Source organism: Delphinapterus leucas, chromosome 18, assembly GCF_059928025.1.
Source record: "Delphinapterus leucas isolate spDelLeu-1000000601 "Yukka" chromosome 18, BTC_Dleu_Yukka2, whole genome shotgun sequence".
In the NCBI taxonomy this organism is placed as follows: domain Eukaryota; kingdom Metazoa; phylum Chordata; class Mammalia; order Artiodactyla; family Monodontidae; genus Delphinapterus; species Delphinapterus leucas.
Window position 1 is genome coordinate 3,941,965 of NC_143146.1, and position 24,672 is coordinate 3,966,636.

At 41.7% G+C, this 24,672-nt stretch overlaps 1 protein-coding gene across 1 annotated transcript in view; it reads right to left on the minus strand.

Annotated features, from left to right (window-relative positions):
- Positions 1-24,672, minus strand: part of MYO16 (myosin XVI) — a 401,807-nt gene that overhangs the window by 125,553 nt on the left and 251,582 nt on the right. Inside the window, exons 23-24 of the mRNA XM_022576783.3 lie at positions 7,538-7,613; positions 2,717-2,892 (exon numbers count right to left, since the gene is read on the minus strand). Of these exons, the coding sequence (XP_022432491.1) occupies positions 2,717-2,892; positions 7,538-7,613 (252 nt within the window). The remainder of the gene's footprint in view (positions 1-2,716; positions 2,893-7,537; positions 7,614-24,672) is intronic.

Genomic DNA, 24,672 nt, shown 5'->3' on the forward strand with positions numbered 1-24,672 from the left:
AATGAAAACAAAAGGAAAGGGTGAGCGGGTTTATTTTACTAAATTCCAGTTTAGAGGGAAAAAAATTAACCCTCTGATTCATATAAACTCACTTACAGGCAGATGCAGATTTAAAACAGACTATAAAAATCAGTGCCAAATGATTTTCGGTAATGGTACCACGAGCTAGAAAAATGGGCAACTACATGTAAAGTAACCATTTCTGTAGCCTTTCAAGTCCATGGCTGTCACGAACCTGCATCTACTTTCATTTGAGAATAGACAGATGTTAACTCGCTTGGTGGTACAGTAAACTCCCCCTGGTATCCTGATTGTGTTACTAATTGTGCATGTTTATCATGAAATGTAGCTTACTCTGCGGTAAAAGGATACAACTGATATTTTACGTTACAAAGATCTGATGTTTTAACAATCACTGGTTTGTTCCGTGAGTTTAACTATAATCAGTGTCCTACTCTTTTTTTCTTTCTCTTCCTTTTCTTTTTCTTCTTTTAATGACTAAAAGGGGTTAGTAAATTACTTGCCTGTGAAAAATGACAGTAGACTGTTTTCTTCGATAAGTAGTTATATCTAGCTCTTAAAAGAAAATAATTCATACGTAGCAAAGATTAAATGATAATGCAGATAAAAGAAGTCAGTGGAAATGAAGCCAGTGGGTGAAGAACGAAAGGGCAGAAAGTAATTAATTAAATCCCACCAGGGGTTAAAAGAAACCTCAGCCACTAATGTACTATTACATTTCACGAAATCATACAGACTGAGACCAACAGATCTATCGATCCAAAATCATTTATCTTAAAATAAAAGGTCTCGATAGAACAAAAAATTTGATGAAACATCCTTGTCAATATGGTGCTATTGCTATCATGGCAATAGCTCACTTCCTTCCGTCGAGATGAACTGTCAAGCTGAAAAGATCAATTGTAACTGACAAGGGAATGGAAAACGAAGCGATTGGTCTAAGATCAACTTGTTTTCTACAAACACAAAGCCGAACGTGATGCTCAGTTGAAGGGTGGGTAGATGGCTACCCTGCTGGTCACAGGGATGGGTGTGCAGGGGTGAGGACCCTCGGAGGGAAGAGAGGAATGGAACACTTAAGGAAAAATCATGATAAATAAATCTTCATCCCTTGAAATTGAACACTCAATTTCCCTTTCCGGGTGGAGGAACTGCTGTGAATTATCTCGCTTTTGCAGTCCTTCAGGGAAAAGACTAATGGCATCTATGCCTGGTAATGTTTAATAATTAAGGTTAAAAATTACAGTTTGGAGGTGTGTGGCGATTTCTTGCTCATGGTTTCCAGGGTGACTGAGAAAGGAAAAGGCCAGAAGTTTCAGCGAAACCACCAGGAATAGAGATGGAGCTTTTACAAGGGGAACACTTTGTCCTTTTTATGTAAAAGATGCCATTTTATATGCAGTGAGATTGAATTCCTGTGATGGTCCAGTTCTGGAACAACTATATCAAAGGACCCTTAAATCTAGGGTCTAATGGCTAAACACATACACACACACTCAGGAGCACACACACACACACACACACACACTTCTAATACGCTACACACATTTCTGCCATTCTTCTATAATACAGTTGACTTTAATTATGCTTTTATTTTAATTGGTAAGTTAAAATGCGGTTCAGCAAGCTACAATGACTGAATTTCTGAGATTGATTGTCCTGGACACCTTCCCAACCATATTTCTCATTTTTTAAGAGTTTTTATAAAGGCAAGCAAAACAAACTGGGCTACAACTGGGCACTGAATTCATAAACTTAAAACATTTCAGTTTGAAACAACTCTTCACTGAATTTTTTGTTCTATTTTAGAAATCGTCAGAATCTTTAGGTTGTAAGTACAACCACGCTGGTGTGGGACAAATACCCGTTAAATGGCACAGATGAAACTGTTTGCGGGGCAGGAATACAGACACAGACGTAGAGAATGGACGTGTGGACACAGGGCAGCGGGGGTGGGGTGGGATGAACTGGGAGGTTAGGTTTGACATAAATACACCACCATGTGTAAAACAGATAGCTACTGGGGACCTGCGGTACAGCACAGGGCTCAGCTCGGTGCTCTGTGGTGACCTAGAGGGGTGGGATGGTAGGGGAGGGAGGTCTAAGAGGGAGGGGATCTATGTATACATACAGCTGGTTCACTTCGTTGTACACCAGAAACTAACACAACATGGTAAAGCAACTATACCCCAATGAAAAATTAGTATAATGCTGAAATAAATTAAAAATCTGCAAAACACAGTGAAAACACTCTAGGACCTGAAAAATACACTATGTCTATATGAGAAACTTCAATTTATTGTTTAGAGACCCAAAGCCTCTGAAGTGATTAATATCAAGAGAATAAGGTAGCTAAGTTTATTCCCTTTAATCCTACTGTCCCTGAAGTTACCTCCCATTCATCAAAAAGACAGTCACAGAGATGAGATGTAAAAAGGATGCTGCACAGACAACAAATAAAATGACCGATACTCTATTTGCTATCAAATTTTCACTCCACTGCACTTTCTTATAACTGTCCTCTCTCAGAGGGTTGTACTTTAGGTAAGCAGTCTTTCCTTTAATTTTTTCAATTAAAATATCAATTTATTTCCACTAGCATTGAGGATTGTGCTTGTTTTTCTTTAAAAGAAGAAGCAAATGTCCTAATAGGCAAACTTCAAAACAACCAGACACGAATCATAAAAACTCCTACCTTACTAAGTTCTAGATAATTCCTGTTTTCTCCAATCATTGAAGAAGCTGTCATTTTCTTACTGAGCCAGGCAGATTTATGTCCTCTGAATTTAAAAGAAGGAGAGGAAGGTACGAGGGCTCCTGTTGGTGACAGTTTCGACTGGAACAAATGATTGATCATGACATTTTCACTAGCTAGGAAATAAATAAATGAATATTGTAAGCGGCATTAAAATCGTAATTCATGCAAGCGTTAAGCTCACACGTCATCCGAGCGTTCTAACCACTAAAACATTCTGAGTGGGGAGGGAATTTAGGAGTCTACCTTTCCTTTTGCCTCTTTTTCATTTTCCCCACTACTCATCACGCTGTTTGATGAATTCTGACCTTTTTTTGCCCTTGGTCCAGATCCCATGCTCTCCCGTCCCCCACCTGAGCCCTGAATCCCTTGCTCTTGAACTGAGTGGCTCTTACTGCTCTCCTAACAGCCAGAACCGGATCGGACCTGCTCAGACCTAAGGGGCCTCAGTGCACTTGACCAAGTCATGAAATGGTCTTAGTCAGCAGCTCTCCATTCCAGGAAAATAACTGCTGGGGACACACGTCCCCAGGAAGAACCTCTCTCCCAGTGGAATGCAGACACTGGGGAGCCCCTGTCTCATTCGGCTGTCTCAGCTGTTAGGGAGAAAAGTGCCTCTTTTTCTGATCCAGTTAAGCTGGAAAGGTGAAAGCAAGTTGATATATTAGATGTTAGGTTATAAAAATTCTGGTAATTCTGGGTCCATATGTCTTTCCTGACACCTCAGGGAGAAATGGGCTCGTGAATGGCTGGACACATTTGAATAGCAAAGTGAAAACCGTGTCTGTGACAGTTAAGGATCTAGAAGGCATGTTTCTTGGGTTACTTCTATCTGTATGTAGACAGTTTTTAAGCCTTAATTTCCTTTTCTGTGAAATAACCACCCGAGTACCTACTCCGTGGATTCCCGCAAGATTAAAGTGTGATGTAACATGCATAAATCATTCAGGATCAGTCTTAGCCCATCGGACAGCTGGCAGCGTTCAGGAGCAAAGTGGTTTAGTTTCCACCATTTCTGCACTCAGATTATTTTGTTTGCCCAGCTAATATATTTATTAGCAGTGCCTTGAGTGAAAAGTCGCTATATGAATAAACAAATAGGGAGCTAGGAGGAGGGTCAGAGAAGGGAGATACAATTATGGATTACAGGAAGGCAAAAAGGAGCCCTGTGGTGTTGGCTAGAAATTATAGGTATCACAATAATATACTGTGATCTATCTATCTATATCTATATATACACACACACATATATATGTAAAATCTATGCCTATATCTTAAATTTTCTAGTTCTGAAAGGATCTAAAAGCAATGACACGCCAGTAGCAATGAGTTCACCCTGCCCCCGTTTCTTAGTGTTTCTTAACACCATTCACTTCTAAAATAAATCAAGTCTTCTTGGATAAGTGGCCAATTCTGGATCTGAGGCAAGGTAGAAGATCCTAGAACACTCTGGAAAGCCAGAATGTAAGAACGTACCCCAAAAGACATGAGAACCTGTCAAAAGGACATAGGAACTAGCTTGGAGGGGTTCTCACTGGCCAAGTCTTGGGCAATTTTAGTATCAAAATAATGACCAAACTGGGCTTCCACTTCTTAAAATATTAATGTCATGAAGAAAAAGGAAAGCTGAGGAAATGTCCCAGCTTAAAGAAGACTGACAAGAAATGGCAAGTAAACTCAGCAAATGGTCCTGAATTGGGAGAAAAATGAGTATGAAAGACATTAGTGGGATAATTGGTAAAGTGTTACATAAACTCTGGATTAGATATTGGTATCATATCCACGTTTAATATTATGATAATTTACTGAGGACATCTACGATCATGTCCTTGGTCTTAGGATAGGGACCAAAGTATTTAGGCACAAAGACAATTTTGGCCATTCTCCAGTGGCTCAGAGAGTGTGCGTACATACACATGCACGCACACACGGAGATGGAAGGAAGGAGAGAGTGAGAGAGAAAAGGAGAAAGGAAATGAAAAAAGTCAATCTGGGAAAAGAGCACACGGGAGTTCCTTGTACTAATTTTGTGACTTTAAGTTTGAAATCATTTAAAAACAGTGAAACAATAAACACATAATACCATGGCCTATGTAACTTAATTAAAAATATTATTTATATTTCTAGCTAGTCTGTGGATGGATGGAACCACAGATAAATAGTGCAACTTGGTACTCCCATAACTGCGGAAAAAGGCTTTACTACGTCTATAAACACTAGACATAACTATGAACCGAAACATGTAAGTGATCTGTTTCTGTCCTTTCTCTGGATCACACACCCAGGCTGCCTGAAGGTAAAGCAGGGGTAGCATCCCCCTACGATGGAGGTGCCATCAGGCCTCATCCCTAACAGTAGAGCCCGGCCCATAAGCTGAGCCAGTAGGAGGTGAGAGCAGGTTCCTCGGCACATTGAAAAGAGAAATTCGGCCATCGTGTTGCCACCTAGAGCCTGAGAAGGAAGTCCCTAGCAAAGAGACAGCTTTGGCCTCCCTTCCCTATTTCTAGGAGTCACTTGCTGCAGGCATTTTTCTTCATGTCACCCTGTATACACATTGCAATGGGAAGCATCCCTCTCTGGGCTCTAGACACAATGCACTGGGCACCTTTCTGCCCGTAAAACGGGCTGAGCTAACTGAGGTGCCCACAGTCTATGAGCAGGTCTGCAGAAATGCCAACAGCATCACTGACAATAAATAGTAAAATCTCCTCTACTTATAAGTAGACTTAAGAGTCTGGACTGTACCTACTTCCTTCTGAGTCAAGTGGACTTGATTTCCCATCTTGGGCATCAACGAGGGCACTGTCTGTGTGAGCTGTGCCACCCAGCTCCCTGTCTGCACTGGTCAGGGCTGTCACAGACACAGCTGGATTTGTAGGGATCCTGCCACAGACCCTGCCTCCTTCCACACCTGGGAGCTTTTGGATAATATGAGAATTGAATCAGATGCTGTAAGCAGAGTACTTAGCAAGGTGCCTGGAGACAGGAATTATTACTATTATCTATAAATTACACTTGCTTTTAATAACTATTTGCAGTGTCAAAACATTCCATAGATTCATAAAATACTATCACAACCATGCATCTTTGCTTGTGGGATAGAACGGGTGAGCAACCGTGGCCTGTGGGCCAAATCCGGCCCATTGCCTGTTTTTGTAAATAAAGTTTTATTGAAATGCAGCCACATCCATCTGTATTGTCTGCGCTTGCTTCCTCATTATCATAGCAGAGTTGAGTGGTTGTGGCAGTGAACTTACGGCTCGCAAAGCCTGAAATATTTACTCTCTAGCCCTCTGCAGAAAATGCTTTGCACCTCTTATATGAACACATAGGTGCACGTTGCAAATTTTGTCGTCTTGCTCAGATGTATGTATAGTCTAAAATATTTAGAATAAAATAAGATACGCCTGTTTTCTCTTGGCACTTGTTAGCAAGCATACACAAAAGAATGACTTTAAGATACAGGGACTCTGTTAAGATAAGCAGAATTGCAATACCTGAAGCCATCATGTTTTCTTTCTAAATACATATTCCGTCACCATGAAATACAAAAAAAAGTAGGCCTAGTGCCAACTTTGAAAACATGCTGTGTATTAGTTCTTCATAAAATACATGGATTTTATGTACGTTATAAAATTTTAAGTATGTTATGAATGAAAGTCCAAATATTTAAAAACTAGAAGGAAGATATTTCCAGTGATAATCAAGAAGATCAACTATCTCACTTCTTTCTTTTTACACAGTATTATTCCAAGTCCATGTTTTTATCATTAGTCTCAGCCTTTAAGAGAACTCAATAACCATACATTCTGAGAGGCAAGCCGAGTCATTCCCCATGAAAAGCAATATACTGCAACTCTACTATTTGATTTAAGGTAAATATATTCCTCCAGCCGGAAGTGATATGGATGTCTTATTTCCAGCTCAAAGGCATTCAACTATTTCATGAAAGGCTATGATATGCTTCTTTTCCCAGGAATGATAAATGGCTCCATCTCACTTAGAGCAACTTAAAGCACAAAGATGATACATTTTAATTCGTTGAAGAGGTTATTAAGAAAATGTGAATCACTGCAGAACTGCTATTAAGAAAATAATTACTAGAGGAGATAGAACTATACATATACGTAAATTTACAGATCTATATGTAAATACAGAGATATATATATAATTATACCACATATAAACCCAGTACATCGTTTTACATATAGTATAGAATTATAGATATATGTATAGAGATATGTATATAAAGTACTAAGGTTCACTAAGTAGATGTCACCTATAAATTTATATGGATATATACATGTGTGTATGTATATATCAATTTGTACCCTCATTTTACTTTGTAAGCATTAGTTTTTTATAGCTGAAAGTACACAAGAATAAAATACCACCCTCAGATGTGCTCCAGAGTCATCTTAAGTAATGAAACTCACCCTGCTGTAGCCTAAATAACCGTGGAAGCCATACGCATCTTCGTCAGTCTTCACACAAGAGCTTCTTTATATTCACACGCCAAACTGGTAAAGGTGTTTTATATTTCTATCTGCTAAAAGCTTAGTTAAATTATGGTTTCTACTAGACTCTAAATTAAATTATAACCAGTGTGTAGCATGGCAAGCTCCATTCCTTATTATTCTGGGCATTAGAACACGAAAGATAGTTCAATTATCCTTAGCTGGTGGCATATTTTATAGGACCATGTTCAGAGACAGAGACATAAAGAATGTGTGGCATTTTAACCGTACGGGGAACACTTACTTTTCATTACAAATAGAAGATTCTGTGAAAGGGAGTCTTTATTTTTTTCAATTGCTCCAACAATTTCATACATTACCTATAATAAAAGAAAGTGGCATAATTACTAATGGTTAAACATGACCACGAAAGTAATTTCCTTTAAAGAATAACTTGACTCAGCGGCAGTTTTAAATTATTCATAAGAGCAGTGTCTTCAGGTCTTAGAGTTCTCGCTACAGGCAAGTTCAAAGCTCCCATTCCCAGGCTCTGATTGCCGGAGCCCTCCTCCAATCGTGAGTTTAGGAGAAAGGGGTGCTGACTCACAGCCATCATAGCCTGTTTATTCTGAAAAACCCTCACCTGCTCAGAAAACTCTCTAAACCAAGTAGGAAGACTTCATGACACCTTGGGAGGGAAGGAAATGAGGCGTGAGTTTGAGAAATGGAGCGCTGTCTTTATTAAAAAACTTAAAATAGAGCTACCGTATGATCCTGCAATCCCACTCCTGGGCATATATCCAGAGAAAACTCTAATTCCAAAAGATACATGCAATGTTCACAGCAGCACTATTTACAAGAGTCAAGATATGGAAGCAACCTGAATGTCCACTGACAGAAGAATGGATAAAAACGATGCAGTATATATATATATATATATATATATATATACAGCAGAATACTACGCAGCCATAAAAACGAATTAAATAGGGCCATTTGCAGCAACATGGATGGACCTAGAGATTCTCATATTGAGTGAAGTAGGTCAGAGAAAGACAAATATTATATGATGTCACTTATATGTGGAATCTAAAAAAATGATAGCAAATGAACTTATTTACAAAAGAAATAGACTCACAGATGTAGAAAACAAACTTATGGTCACCAAAGTGGATAGCGGGGTTGGGGGGGGGGGAAGAGATAAATCAGGACTTCGGGATTAACAGATATACACTACTATATAGAAAATACTAAACAACAAGGACCTACTGTAGAGCACAGAAAACTATACTCAATGTCTTGTAATAACCTATAATGGAAAAGAATCTGAAAAAGAATAGATATTGAACAGATATGTACATATATATGTATGTATGTGTAACTGAATCACTCTGCTGTACACTGGAAACTAACACACTGTAAATTAACTATACTTCAGTAAAAAAGAAAAGCGCTCCTTTGGATCATTTAAGCAGTGAATAAAATGTGAAGTCCTTCAAACAAAGAAAACTCAGGAAACAATTAATTCTGGATTATTCAAAGAACAGTTCTTTTTTTCTGTCACAGTTTACTTACGAACATATTTAAATGACTTTGTTGTCTGGTTTCGCTGGTATTCCCATCTGGCCTGGGAGACTTGATTTCTGAAGTGGTTTTATTGGTTTTATTGTCTCCCTCAGCCTCAGCCAAGTGTGAGCTCCCAGGTGGGGTCCTGAGGGTCACGTCAGCCGCGAGGCTCATCAGGTTCAACAGTTGTTGCTGCTTCGCCAGGGCTGGGCGTCACAGGCTGTCCTTTACCCCGGGGAGACCAGGACTGACCCCAAGGAGGGCAGCTGGTCAATGATGCCTCTTTGTTCTGCATCACCATGAGGGAGTGTGGGTGGCTAGACCAGTGAAGGTGATAGTCACCCGACTCCTTGGGGAATTTTAACTGGATGGCCCAGAGGAGATTGTCTCATTGGCAGCAAGATGGAACTAGACAGAAAGAATCCATGAGAAAGAGGCTGAGTGGCCAGTGAGAGGAAGCTAGAAAAAGGCCAGATGACCCCCAGTGAGGCTCGGTTCCTAGCGGGTTTTCAAGTTCCAATGCCTAACTGTGTCATCCTTACAATAAAGCCTTGCTGAGATTTTATTCTTTGCTGTCACAAGAGCCTAAACGGCACAGGAATCCCAAGATACCCTCCAGATTCCCAGATTTTCCAACATGAATTTGGATCAGAAGACTGCTTGAGCTAAGAGGCAAACAACTAAACAACTTTAAGATACTTCTCAATCATTATCTAATTATCCAGTTTGCCCCTAGGCCAGAACATGGCTTGCCAATATTAAAACGTAAGCTATATATCATGTTACATATTACACATTGTTGAATATAAACGATTTTCACATCATCTAGAGCAGTGGTTCTCAACCAGGGATGATGGTGACACTTTCAGTGCCTGGAGGCTTTTGCGTTTGTCACAACTGAAGGGTTGGAAGGACAGGGATGCTACAAGCATCCCACAGTGCCCCGGACAGCTCCACAGTGAAGAAGTATCTGGCCCCCAATGACCATCGGATTGGGGTTGAGAAACCTTAACCTGGAGTTTGGCTTCTACATGCCTTCCTGTATTAGAGACAGCAGTGCCCAGAGACCACAGACACCCAGCTAAGCTGCTCTGCATCTATATGGACTCTGGCAAGTTATTTAATGTCCCAGAGCTGAGCCTGCAGTGTAGGGTCCTCCTCTGTATGGTTCCAATCTATAATTCTAGCCTCTTCTTTTCATGGGTACCTGATGATTCTGAACACACACACACACACACACACACACACACAGCTGGACTACCTGATTTTTTCTAAATACATTCCTTGCCTGTCTTTGCTCCTGTCATGCCTTGCTTTATGATGGGCCTTCCTGCTGCACCTTGAGGGAGTGACTATGGATTGCTCAGCTCTGTCTCTGCAGCGACAAGCAAAATGCTCTGTCCACTGGGCAGATTCATTTAATATTTGGTGAAATGAACAAAAAGGTTTCGTTACATTGTGACCACATATAGCATAACATCCGTGCTGCCCCTTTTTATTTAAGGTTATGTTGATGAGTCTTTCATTATCACAAGATCATGTGCTCTGGGAAGTCCTCATGAATGGCGTCCTGGTTGTACTTGGATAGTTAGACAAAAAGCTAAAGGTCTCCCATTAAAACTAAAGTTCAAAACCTCCCAGTTGGAGACACCAGCTGGAGAAGTTACGTGGAAAAGATACTTAACAAAATCCATACAAGTGCAAACACTCAAGAAGGGCAGTTTGATGCTTGTAGGAAGCATGGCGTTGGGCAAAACTTTTTACTTCATGTAAAATTAATAAGTCTTGAAGCAGGTGAGCTTAATTATTTTGTGACAATGGGAAAACTGCTTTAGCTCTTTGAGTCTTTCTTTATATGTTAAATTAACATTCTGCAAAGGCATTCCAAGTTTAAGAGCTTCTGAGCCTATTCCTAAGACATGGGTGATTACAGTATTGACAGGATTTGAGTTGACAGCTCAACAGAAGTATTAGACATTACCCCCCAAGATAGCTTATTTTATCACAACTAATACAATAATGCTAACGACTATGTGTTACATAAACTTGGCATGAGTGGAATGCTAACACATGGTTCCATATCATGTTTTTTTTTCCTGGTCCCAAATCTGGAATCAAGTACTTCCTCAAGGAGCCCTTTCATATTTTACAGGAAAATTGTAATTAGGGACCTAGAGGTGCACAACAGCATAGTATTATCAAGCTGGTCAGTGTTTCTAGGACTTTTCAGGGGACGGGCTGAGACATACATGCACACGACACACATATGTGTGCACATACATCCGAGATGGGTTTATTTTTTCTTTTTAAGGGTAAAATACAATCTGTTTCCAGACTTGGTCTTTTAATCATGATGATTTCCTCAATCCAATAAAGTTTGGTATTGGCCTTGTCGAAGGCAACTAGAAAATCTAAATAAATGATATCCACTCATGCCCGTTTATTATGTCCATAGATAACCTGCTCCCATCACCTTTAAGTACTTCTTAAACTTTTAATTTTGAGATAATTGTAGATTCACCGTTGTAAGAAATAACACCAATAGAGCCGGTGGACCCTTTACCCCATTCCCGCCAGTGATAACATCGGACAAAACCATCACCAGCAGGATATTGACATCAGCGCAGGGAAGACTCAGGACTCTATTTCATATGTGGTGAATTGAGGTCATTTGTGTTTTGTGAGGAACTGGTCCAGTTCATCTAAGTCATCAAATTTATATGTGATGGTTGTTTGTAGTATTTATTCCCTTTTGATCTTTTTGTTGACTGCAGGGTCTGTATTCATATTTCCTGTTTTATTCCTGATATTAGCAATTTGAGTCTTTTCTCTTTTTTCCTTGTCATTCCTTACTAGAGGTTTGTCATTTTTATGGTTATTTTAAGAGAACCAACTCTTTGTTTCATTGATTTTCTCTATTTTTAAAAAAATTCCACGCATTTTGCTCTCGGTTTGCTCTTGGATTGCCTTTTGTTTGCTTGTTCTGGGTTTATTTTACTTTCCTTCTTCTAGGTTGTTGAGGTGGAAGCTTAGATTACTGACTTGAGACTTTCCTCTTTTCTAATATGTGTATGTAGTGCTATAAATTTTCCTCTTGGCACTGTTTCAGGTCTGTCTCAAAAGTTTGATACGTTGTATTTTCATTTTCATTCAGTTCAACGTATTTTTGAATTCCCTTGAAACTTCATTTTTGATTTATGGATTATTTAGAAGGGCATTTTTTAGTTTCCAGGTATTTGGAGATTTTCCTGTTATTTTTCTCTTCTTGATTTTTAGTTTGAGTCCATTGTGATAGGAAAGCCCCAGTCTGTATAATTTCAATCCTTCGGAATTTTAGGTTTGGTTTATGGCCCAGAATATAGTCTTTCTTGAAGCATGGACTTGAAAAGAATGAGAATTCTGCTTCTCTTGGTTTACACATCTATAAGTGAGCAGATCCCATTGGTTGATGGTGTTGAGTTCTTCTACATCCTTTCTGATTTCCCACAAAGCTGTTCTATCAATTGAGAAGAGGACGTTGAAGTTTCCCACTTAACCTTCTGGTTAGTTGACTCAGCAGGGGAAGAGAGGCACAGCCTCATTACTGTCAAGTGGAGAATTCGGGGTCCCCGCTCAACCTCCTCTGACACAAAAGAAGAGGGGATTCTCATTGCCGCTGGGTGGGCAGGAGTTCTGGGTCCCCACTGGGCCTCCAGGCACACTTCCCTGGCTGCAGTGTGAGCAGGTGGAAGGGGTTGACGTGCCTCTCTACTGCTTCCTAAGTGGGTGTGGGGAGAGGGGACCTGCGGCGGGTTACCTCTGGGCAGTGGCGAGTCCTAACCTCCCCCCACTCCTCTGACATCACCCCCTCCCCCCAGCAAGGAGGTGGTGGCACAAGACAAATGCAGAAACTTCGCACAATGCTGAAATCTGAACTGTGCCTAAGCATTTCAAAACTGCACATTCTGAAAAGGCGCACTGTCGTTTTAATGAAGGCAACTAAAAGGTTTTGGGTTTTATTTTCACTTGAAAACAATTATAGCAAACGAGTTGGCCACAGTTAAAAAAAAATATATAATCTGGATGATGATAACGCACACACTTTCTCTTAGTCCTAAGTTAACACGAGAACTAAAAGTTAATTTTCAGAAGAAGACGTGAATAGAAAACCAAAAATCTAACTCCAGGATCGCTCGTGTCCAATCCTTGGTAGATCCTCACTTTCTACAGAAAGATGTCCACCTCACTGAATACAATCCGTTGACATATGGCCTATTTCCAGGTGCTCCCCTTTCTTTTTAGAAAAGTCCTTTCCAGCTTCACCAGCTGCCAAAGCCGAGTCTACTTCTCAAGGCCCACATCTAGGTAGGAGGCATCAATCTGTATTGGAAAGAGGACAAGCCTTGCATGGCTGCTGCCTTTTGGGCTCCAGCTTCAACCAGTCCTGGTGCCTGGGAAGTAATGACATCAAGGTACTGAGCCTTCCTGATTTCTCGTCTCCAGAACATGGATGGTAATGTCAACCTCTCTCTCTCTCTCTCTCTCTCTCTCTCTCTCTCTCTCTCTCTCGGTGATTTTGAAGATGCATGAAAAAGTATGTTAGTCCTAGTTTTGCATAGTACGTATCGTTTTCTAATCAGCAACCCCCATATCTGCTCTAACGCTCACCTGTACCTTCCTCTCATCCCTGTTCCAGAATATTTTTACATTACCACCCCGAGAAGGGCTCATGGAGTTATCTACGCCATCTAACCATGAGGCTGCTAAATGAGCTGCCGTCTGAAAAGGAGGCTCTCATCGTGTAGCTGTAGTGCCATCAGTCAAAATTCATTTAATACTTTACAAAGAAATTGCTTCCGAATAAAGCCCATCTCCCTGGAAGAGTAAAAGCACATTACACGCGCCAGCCACCTAGCCTCAGCCTCCGGACCTCACTGGGACCACTGGCCTGAAGAGGCACTAAGGTTGCATAGAAGCCATGGATGCTACAACACTGAGTGGGAAAAGGCCACCCCACTGGGCTCCTGGTGATTCAAAGGGCAGTGAGCCTCAGAGCCTAGTTAAATGGACAGAGGAATCTGTATGAATGGGAAAACAGCAAGGAGAAAAACTCAATGTACCCTAGGAATCACCCTAGCTCTGTGAGTCTGTGAGTCTGTGATACCAGGGCGACAGATCAGGCCTGTCCTGTCTCAGCTGTGCCACTCGGGAGGGACGTAGCGGGCATTGCTGGAATGGCAGGAGCAGGTTTCAGGCATGGGCCTTTCTAGGTCACTCAAGACAGCTCCTCTGTTCTCAGCCCCACCCCTCCTTTTCCTGCTGGTTTATTGTTTGGGGGATGAAAGGAGAAAAAATCTGAAAGTCACAAAAGATAGAGGCCAGGATAAAGGCTCTTTTTCCCCCTCTGTCTTTACATAACAAACTCAGGTGCTATTTTTTTTTCCTCTTAAGGATTCATGCTATAAGTGACAGCATCCCTCATGCATGTAACAGAGAAATTTACATGCATACAGATCCATACAAATCTTAAAGGGAATTGTCATGTAGTCAAAGATTTCCTTTGGAATGATTCTGTTCAATAAAATGGCTCCAAAGGAAATTGAGCATTTTCCTCACGTTTACGCAGTTAGCACACGCATCTAAACGCTTTGGTGAGGATGCCCAGTGAGAAGGGTGTAAGCTAGGGACCGCGGCCACGCGCTCCCTTTTTGGATGTACTCGCTGTAACGCTCCGGCACTGCAATACATACAATTAAAAGAAAAATTACGTTCGCTGTATATAAAAACAGGGGTTATAAAACTTTCGCCATGGGTGTGAATCACAATCCATCAAGATACTTAGTCTCCCGGGTCCACAAAGAAAAGTTACGAAAGGCCAAAGCACATGCGTTGTCTTCCCAACTGGAGGCTGTCAGGCTCAGGTTTGGCTCGTCTCCAAGGAAACTGAAGCGCAGGCGTGAGTGCGCTCCGGGGAAATGGCTCCATCCGCCATCTCTGATTTGAATCCCCTGAATTAAAGCGAGAGCAGTTGGCATACTCCACCTGGATGAGCAAAGCATGGGGTCTGCCCGAGCTGGGGCCTAACATCCTAACGTCTGCGGCCTCAGCAGCCCCGCCCCAGGCGCTGGCGCACGGGCGGAGGGCCATGCGAGGTCAAGGAAGGTGTGCCAGTCTGCTGTGCTCCCACCAGCTGCCCTCAGCTCCACTCCCCGTAGAATACCCTCCTCCCTTCCCACCTCCAGCCTCAGAGAAGGCAGCTGCTTCACATGTCTCTGGGTCACCTCATCGTCTCCCATCTGTCTCAACTTTTCCTGGGGAACCGAATCCCTGTACTCCTTTTCTTCTGCCTGAAAACGTGGAGCAGTTTCTTTTTCAGGCTAGACCCCGGCTGACCTCCACCAGCCCCAATTTCTCGCTCTGTCTATTCCTGTCTTGGTGCTGACAGCTCAGCTGCTTCTACCTGCTCTGCAGCTCAAAAGGACAAGGAGAGATACCGTGTTCATCACTGTTCAGAACACCTGACGACAGATAACGAAGCTCTTGAAGGTATGACGGAAAGCCAGGAGAGCAAGGCAGTCCTAGAAGGCCGGAAGGATGGATGCAGACAGAGCGATAAAAACTACTCGTTCCGAGAAGACTGAGGGTGCAAGGAGATGGCATCGCAGCCCGTGGATGAACCACGTGCAGCGAGCGGGGGGGGGGGGGGGGCGGTCTCAGCGTACCTGCAGCGAGGCCTCGCAGGTTAGAGAAAAAGAAATGGAAACAAATAGAGCATGTCACTGTAGGCTAGAAACGTAAACGTCACAACCAATTCTCCATTCAGGCCAGAATCAGGAGGCCAACAGGAAACCACCTGAGTGGGGAAACAAGGGTGGAGAATTCTTAGGAGAGCCTTTTGTGGTATCACTTAGGGATTCGCTACCTAGACTTCCTGCGTCTTCTTTGTCCTTCGTTCTCCTACTGGGCTGAGACGTTACCCACAGTAACATATAAAACACTGCATTAGGATGAGAGCCTTTTCCAGAGTGGACACTCTACCTTGCAAGGCAAAATGTAAAGGACAAACTGAATTGCTAATTATAGTATCACCTAATTAATGTAGTTCCGATGTGGAAATCTGTATTTCCATGTGGTTAAGTGCTAAAAGTTCTACTTCCTCTAATGAAGCTACCCTCAGTGATAACTGAGGCATTTCAGGACATCCCAGACTACAGCATGGACAGCTTACGTGTGTTTCTGGCGGCACTGATATTGCCTTTATATATGTGTGTGTGTGTACATATTTCTCTAAGGACGGTGTTTGACTTGGACATCTCTGTCTGTCTACGGGTCTATGGATCTATTGCTCTCACACCAATTTGAGGGCACAGCAGTGATTGCTTTATACAGCAGGCAAATAGGGCCATAAATACTCTTACACAGTTTCTTCCCCCAGCACCTAAACCAAGAGGGAGGAGGCTTCATGGAACGCCCTCATACACTTGGACAATGTCCCAGCACTTAGGGAGACACTGGGAACGGGTGATCGACCCCCACTAAGTAGCACAAAGTCAGAAATGGGCAGAAGGATGGGGTACGTGTGAGGGAAGGGACAGCCCTGCTGCCAGAGGAAGGGCTGCTGTGTGTCAGCTCCAGAAAGTGGAGAGCAGGACATATTACGTTTTGGGATGAACTACAAAGGGTGTGATGAAGTTTCCTCATCTGGTCCACAATCCCAAGTTGGGTTACATCCTGCCCAAGAGGCTATATGTGAGGCTGAGAGGAGTGGGGTCCGGTGGAGAGCGTCAGAAACCAGGGCCCCAGGGGAGCAGCCAGCTGGGGGGGGCGGTTAGGGGGGGACAGCATCACCAAGGGCACGGGAAGGGCCTCAAAGCCCTCCCAGGGAAGCGTCTCAGGGACGCATGGAAGCACCCAAGCCAGGATCAGCCCTAAATATCGAAAGGAGCTGTGTGCGTGAAGCCATATTGGGATGAAATGAGAGGACCCAGCACAAGAATAGACAGAAACAGGATACTCCAGGCCACGGTACAGTGTCTCCTGTGTGGCTGAGGCTTGATGGGACTGGACGGTCAGCTAAAGTTCGTGGTTCTGATCGCTATACAGGACCAGAAACTCCTCGTCTCTGAGTTGAGTCCGTGATCACCAATGAAAGCAAATAAAGGACTTTCTATTGCTTAGAAGAGACCAGAAATACCGCTGGAGCTGCCTGGGGTTTTTTCTGGTTAAAAGGAAGGGTTGTCCCAGCTGAATATATTTTAAAAAGTGGTGTGAACCCAAAATAAAAATCGAATCCTGATTACATCTCCCGAGTTGTGCATATTCAACTACCAGGTACACGAAGAACAGGAGTGTTAAAACGATCTGGAAGATCTGATTTTTTTTTTTTTTTTTTGCGGTACGCGGGCCTCTCACTGCTGTGGCCTCTCCCGTCGCGGAGCACAGGCTCCGGACGCGCAGGCTCAGCAGCCATGGCTCACGGGCCCAGCCGCTCCGCGGCATGTGGGATCTTCCCGGACCGGGGCACGAACCCGCGTCCCCTACATCGGCAGGCGGACTCTCAACCACTGCGCCACCAGGGAAGCCCGAAGATCTGATTTTTAAAAGAGAAATCAGGGTTTATTCTTCTACCAAAGGAGGTAAACTGGGAGGTAAAAATATGGCAAAGAAAGCAGGCGTCACCGCCACTGTTTCAGGACTATTATTAACAAGTCGAATCAGAATAATCACATTTAATTCTGGACAGTGTCACCAGGGAAACAAGAAGATAAATGAAATAAAAGCAGTTCATATGCCTTTAAGTAAAGATATTCATTCATCCCTTTATTCATAATTCGCATTTCTTCCATCAGTTAGTGTTAGGAGACTGTTGAAGGGACCCAAGAGGGGGAGGTGATGTGACCTCGGGCGCTGGAATACAAATGAGGGCTATTTGGATTCTAAGGGTAGGTGGGGAGAGAGTAGCTCGCATTTGGTAATTAACTGGGTTTCTGATTTTACCATGAGTTGAAAAGTGGAACAAATACGGCAAATAATTTTATTTACTTTTTTGAAGTCAGCTGAGAGAGTGTTTGGGAATTTAGTTTAGTTAGCCACTGGATCTGTTAACGTGAAGACGCCACTCAAGCAGAGATACTAAAAAGTAGACCCGTAGGTGTGAAGCCCACAGAGAAACAGACTGGAGAGACATGGGAGCCGTGTCATCTACGAAACTGAATCATGAGAGCATATAAACTCCTAGAAAGAGACATAAAATACTCTCCTGGGAGTCATCAATATTTACAGAATGGAAGTAAATTCACTTATTAGTCAAATTCATAACCCCCTTCTCCACCATGTTATTTACATGATGCAAAATATAATCCCTAGGAAAGAGGTGGGATTCACAGCTGATAAAAATGGGCAACTTTTGAGATAGACTCTTGAGTTCACTATAGCACATCAGAATGTGTGTAAAGTTGGATTTTAGCAAAAGAAGTAAGATCGTTCTCAGTAAATATAAATGGGTCTGATAATTTTTCATGCCTGGTTTCAGCTTTCTATCTGAGGTCTGCTGAAAAATGCCTGGATTTCACGCGTGGTGGTAAACTGATCTCTCTCTTGCATCAATATTTATAAGCAGAGGCTTCTGTTTTTTACTTTTCCATTAAGTGATTCCGTCTAATAGTTTTGCTTGCTCTCATTCTGATTCACTTTAAGTTGATAAGTACTAATCAACAGAGAAAGTTATTAGAAGCACATAGTATTACTGTTAAGAGTCCTTATCTAGATATCTAGATTCTGGATATGGGCATTGAAGGAAAATTACCACAACTGAAATTTATGAACATGATTCATTGGTTCCTTTTAAGGAGAAAAAATACCAATCAACTTACAATAAGATATCAATATTCTAGGAAATCTAAAGTTCCCTATTTATAAATGTCTGTCAACCCATGAAGATAAAAGAACCAGTTAAATTTTTGAAAAAAACGGTAAGATTCCCTAAATAAGAGCCTGTATTTTCTCTTCCTAATAAAACTCTGGATAAGGAAACATTTATCAAGTCTACAAAAATGTATTTATGCCAAAGGTGAAATTGATGGAAGAAACGGAGCACAAGGGGCCTGGGGGAGTTAATTTTTATTCTTCTAAAAGTTTGCCCAAGAGCTGAACAAATACAGATGTAAATTAAGCTCTCTTTGTGTGGGTCAAAATATCTTTGTCAAATAACCTTTAATAGTATCAGTTTGGCTTGGACCAGACAGGTTTCATTGTTATGTCTGGGGATTCTGCCTGGAGAAAAGAAAGAGGGAAATAAATGGAAACGTCCTTATTGATGAGTTCATCTCCTTTTCCCGCTGATTTAAAGGTTCACTTTCAGAGCCTTCTTGGGAACACTGTGTCACCCACCAATCTCTGGAGGCGAAGGCCAGGAGACAAGCTACAGAAGGTGTTCCTGACACAGGTGACACAGGGAAATTGAAGGGACCAAGGTTTCACCCACATACATGTTATGTAAATACGTCTGAGGGCAAAGAGGTCGGCTTTCATCCCTCTGTCATCTAGAATGTTCTGCAGCCTCAATGAGATAGAGATCTCTGCTTCTCAGACGTCTGGGCAACACCACAAATCTCAACCGACATATTTCAAACTTAATATATTCCACAAGAGGGGTAGATCCTTTTCAAGAAGGGAAAAAAAAAGTTCAGGTATTTTATAGACTGGCCACAAACCAGTCTTTTCCACACATCACTCCTATCAGCAATGTTTTAGTAATTGGGTTCCCGGAAAGGCCTGTGGAAATCAGTGACATGATGGTAATGATCAGGGTCTACAGTCTGGGATTAGGATTTTATCCACCTCACCAGGATGTGATTTAGGAGGATGGAAAAGGAACCTTGATGAATACAAACAAACCCCACCCATGTAAAGACACACCCACGAGCACATTATATAATGGGCTATACATTTTCCTTCTGCTGTAAATTACATCTTGGAATATGTATGTAAATTGCAGAGAGCGCTTCAATTTTCTTAAGGAAAATGATATTGAAAGGACCTTTAAAAATCTGCAGTAAAACTTCACACACCTGTATGCTTGATTAAACTATTAGTCATAAAGCTAAATGGTAAAGAATATAATTTTTTACAAAAATTCTCTTTAATCAAGGCAGCGTTACTCATCACAAAACCCACCTGTATAGTCAGTGAAAAACAGAATGTCACATTAACATAAGGTGAAACATTTATCTAAATATTTTTTCTTTTAATATTATAGTTTCCATAGATCGAGACAATCTCCATTTCCTGCACTTACCTTCCACTGAAGTCTTTCAAGTGTGATAGGAAGTACAAGAAAATACCATACTATGACTTTGGTGGTTACATATTCCTTATCATCTACTAAAGCGCTATGAATAACATCGTGATAAATAAAAATAAATATTCTAACACATTTATTTATGCAACGTGAGCACATTTATAACATACAAGAAGTAACAAATATCTTTCTTAACTAATCAAGGACATTTACCAATGATTCAATTTGAGAAAGTCAGTTGGGCCTCTAATATTCTCAATACAGCCAGTTGATTAGGTGATTCCCGAAATATTTTCAGGACTTCGATACTTGTGATTGATGAGTTTAAAATTTTGCCAGATATGGTGGTATTCCTGCACGGAAAGACCTTCAGCAGTTGTTGGGGAAATAGGATTCGCATCTTTGACACGACGTCTCCAACCAGTTGTACCTGCACTGATTGCTTGCCCACCACTTACCCTTCAGAACAAGTTTACGAGGTTCATAAGTATATTCCCCTTAATTACAAACCCCATGGGTATGTTAGCTGAGGGTCAGTGTATCCCTCAAAGTCACAGCAATGGAGCCCCAAGTGCCCCAGTGCATCTTCTCTGTTACACAACACAGATTTCATGACTGAGATAATAAACACTAAGATTTCAGCACATACCATGGTGGAGAGAGAAAGATATGGGGGTGGGGGGGTGAGAAAGCTGAGACACCGTATCGTGACCTACTGGTCTGCAGTGGGTTGAATGGTGTGACCCCAAAATTCATGCCCACCCAGAACCACAGAATGTGCCCTTTTATGGAAATAAGACCTTTGTGGAGGTAATTAGTTAAGACGAGGTCCTACTGGATGGGAGAGGACCCTAAATCCAATGACTGGTGTCCTTAAAGAAGAGAAAGGGACACAAAGACACACGCAGAGAGAAAACCTCGTGAAGATAGAGGCAGAGACCTGGGTGCTGTGTCTACAAACCAAGGAACACCAACTGCTGGCAAGTCCAGAAGCTGGAAGAGAGGCTTCGAACAGATTTCTCTCGGAGTCTGCGGAGGGACCCAACCTGTGGACACCTGATTTTAGACTCTGGCCACCAGAACTGTGAGAGAGGATACGTTTGTACGGTTTTAAGCCATGCTGGATGGGGGAGTTCGTAATGGTGCCCCCAGGAGACTCACACATAACTGTATAATATTTGGTGAACCACTAAACTCCACCAAGGCTTACTTCACTGGAAAACTGACACAGTAATATTTACAAAGAAGGTTGTGGTGAAAATGTTTCCCAGGCACTCTGCAAATTGAACACTGCTAGGTAAGCATCAGGTGTGCTTATGGATGAGGGAAGAGACAGAGCAGGGAAACTTGGATCAGGCCAAGAACTTGGCCTTGGGAAGATAGGTACGATTTGGAAAGAAAGAGGAAAGGGGCATTACAGGTGAGGAAACCATGTGAGCAAAAATAGAGATGGAGAAATGCAGGAGTCATTTTCAAATGGATCAAATGTGTTAAAAGAAAAAAAAAACTACAATGCTACGAGTTAAAACTCCTCACTGCTGTCCTAATCTGTAAACATTGACCCAATGAACACGTGCATTGGCTTCCTGGGGCTGCTGTAACCAGCACCCACTCTGGAACCTGGCATCCCTGCCCTGCTTCCCGCTTCCTCAAGCTTCTGGTGGCCTGTGGCAGCATCACTCTGGTCTCCACTTGCTTTTCTCTCTCAAATCTCCCTCGGCCTCCCTCTTATAAGGATACTTGTCACTGGGCTTAGAGCTCAACAGCTAATCCAGGAAGACCTTCTTGTCTCAAGATCCTTTGACTTAATTACATATGCAAAGAGCCTTTTCCCAAATAAGATCCCAGTCGTAGGTTCTAGGCATGAGCCCGAGAACCTGTCTTTTGTGTGGGGCAGGCACCGTTCCATCCACTACGATACTTATGGGTTTGGAGACAGAAGGAGGCTAAAACACAGGCACGTCACCTTAGGTAAGAGCAACACCACCAGGATGATTCGTATAAATCATCAAGGCCAGTCATACAATGGGACACTTATCTGAGATCCCCAAAGAATCACTTCGTGCCAAAAAAGAAATGATCATAATAAACAACGTTCAGACAAAGACCTTACGAGCAGACACCAAAGAAGGTCAAATATGTAAGTGTCATATATTTTATAGCTATTAATCTTGACCTCTGTTTTCATGAATTTAACTTTTATTACTTCAGATTGCTTTACTATCTCTTAATCGATTTCCTTTTCTCATGTTAAAATGTAGGAACTTCAGGGCTTCCCTGGTGGCGCAGTGGTTGAGAGTCTGCCTGCCGAGGCAGGGGACACGGGTTCGTGCCCCGGTCCGGGAAGATCCCACTTGCTGCGGAGCGGCTGGGCCCGTGAGCCATGGCCGCTGAGCCTGCGCGTCCGGAGCCTGTGCTCCGCGACGGGAGAGGCCACAACAGTGAGAGGCCCGCGTACCGCAGGAAAAAAAAAAAAATGTAGGAACTTCAAAATACTATTTCCTATTAGAGTTTAGGAATCACCTTCATGGAAATTCAACTTTCCTAAGAGCCAACGTCTTTTGCCAAATCCTAATTCTTCTTTCCTTTAAGAGTCTTAATTTTAAAAGCCAATAAAATTAGACACACTTCTGGATTTAATGCTTATCCATCATGTAAATCACTAAAAGAAGTTTAAGAGCAATTCCTAAAACAGGTAACCCCGTATAAGGTTTAAAATTTGCTAAAACAAATAACAACGATAAAAAAACACACAACTCACAGCTTCTTTAATTCAAATTCATGCTCATTAGTGAGACCCTGTTAATATTGCATGCACAGCCTCATCCCATTTACTTTAAATTATTTCTGTAATGGAGATTGGAAAATACACCACGCTCCTATGAGTAATGAAAAATTCAAATGTGTTTAGGGAAGATCGTCAGCTATAATTTAAATAATGTTGCTTAAACATTTCGAAAAGGACTTCTGAGCCTCTGCTCCAAATGAGATTCAGAAGCATGGCAGGGTCTCGCAGTCAGAGCAGAACTGTCAGGTGTGTGGGTCTCTGGGGGCAGGAGGCTGGATGTCAGTATCATCACCAGCAGTAATGATTGTTCTTCCTGTGAGATATGGCATGTTTTTACTCACAGAACTAGGTAAACCAGGCATGGAGGGGCAAGTGATGATAAGAACTCTCTAGCGCATCCATCCGGACAAGAGGAGACTACGAACAAACCCACGAACCCCAAAGCCATTGAGGTCTCCTCTGGGATCAACTTTATCATCAAAGAGCTATTCAGGATTGCTCGTCCTACTGTCCAAAATAGACCCTGCCTGCTGACCTTAAGCCAATTAGCTCTTTGCTGCATCTCCTGATTTATAAAATGCAGAAAGTGCTACTTTCCTTGAAAATGCAATAGCTCAAAATTTAAGTATACAAAGTTACGTCTGATGGTTAGAATGGCATATGGCTTGACATATTGCCACAAATTACACAGGATCTATACTTTAACATGTGAATGAGTCCTCAGGGAGTCCTTGGGCTAAGACTCTTTAGTACATCTCAGTGAAATGAAAGACTTTTATAAAACCACAAAATTGACTCCAATTATGGAAAATCCTGCTTTAAAATATAAAGGTGCTTTTACAGGAAATTTCGTGATTCCACAGGGCTTTAGCTATGTGGCAACTAATCAACTGGCTTTCTCTGCTTTGCTTTATTGCTATCAGAACTCAGTGAAATGATTCCATTCACTCAAAGTCTCCGTTGTTTTTCCCAGATTTTCTTAAAACCATTGACATTTTACTAGGTGCTTGTAGAATACTTTTTAAATGCAAACATACAATAATTAGCAAGCAAAATTTTATTCCAAAGCTTGGTACCATTCAGTTTAATGCAATTTTCACTTATTGAACATCTAGTATATCTTCGAGATACAAGACGAACAGACTTACAAGGCGGGTCAGGTATATACCGACTGAAGATAGCTTCCACGAAACTTACAGAAAAATAATTTTCCAAAATCATTAGTTATACCTTATTGTAATTTTTCAACTAAATCCTATGAATTCAATAAATTATTTTTTAAGTATCAAATGATTCATTTATTCATCAAATATTTATTGGTGCATTTTATGTGCCAGATACTCTCCCAGGCACTGGGGATTATCAAAGAATATAGAAACAGAGATACTTGCATAATAAAATGTCCATCAAGAGATTAATGGCTAAAGAAGATATGGTACATATACACAATGGAATATCACTCAGCAATAAGAAAGAATGAAATAATGCCATTTGCAGCAACATGGATGGACCTAGAGATTATCAGACTAAGTGAAGTAAGTCAGACAAAGACAAATACCATATGATATCACATATGTGGAATCTAAAAAAATGACACAAATGAACTTATTTACAAAACAGAAATAGACTCACGGACATAGAAAACAAACTTATGGTTACCGAAGAGGAAAGGGGCGGGGGATAAATTAGGAGGTTGGGATTAGCACATTCACACTACTATATATAAAATAAACAACAAGGACCTACTGTACAGCACCAGGAACTATACTCAATATGTTAGAATAACCTATAATTCTGAAAATATATA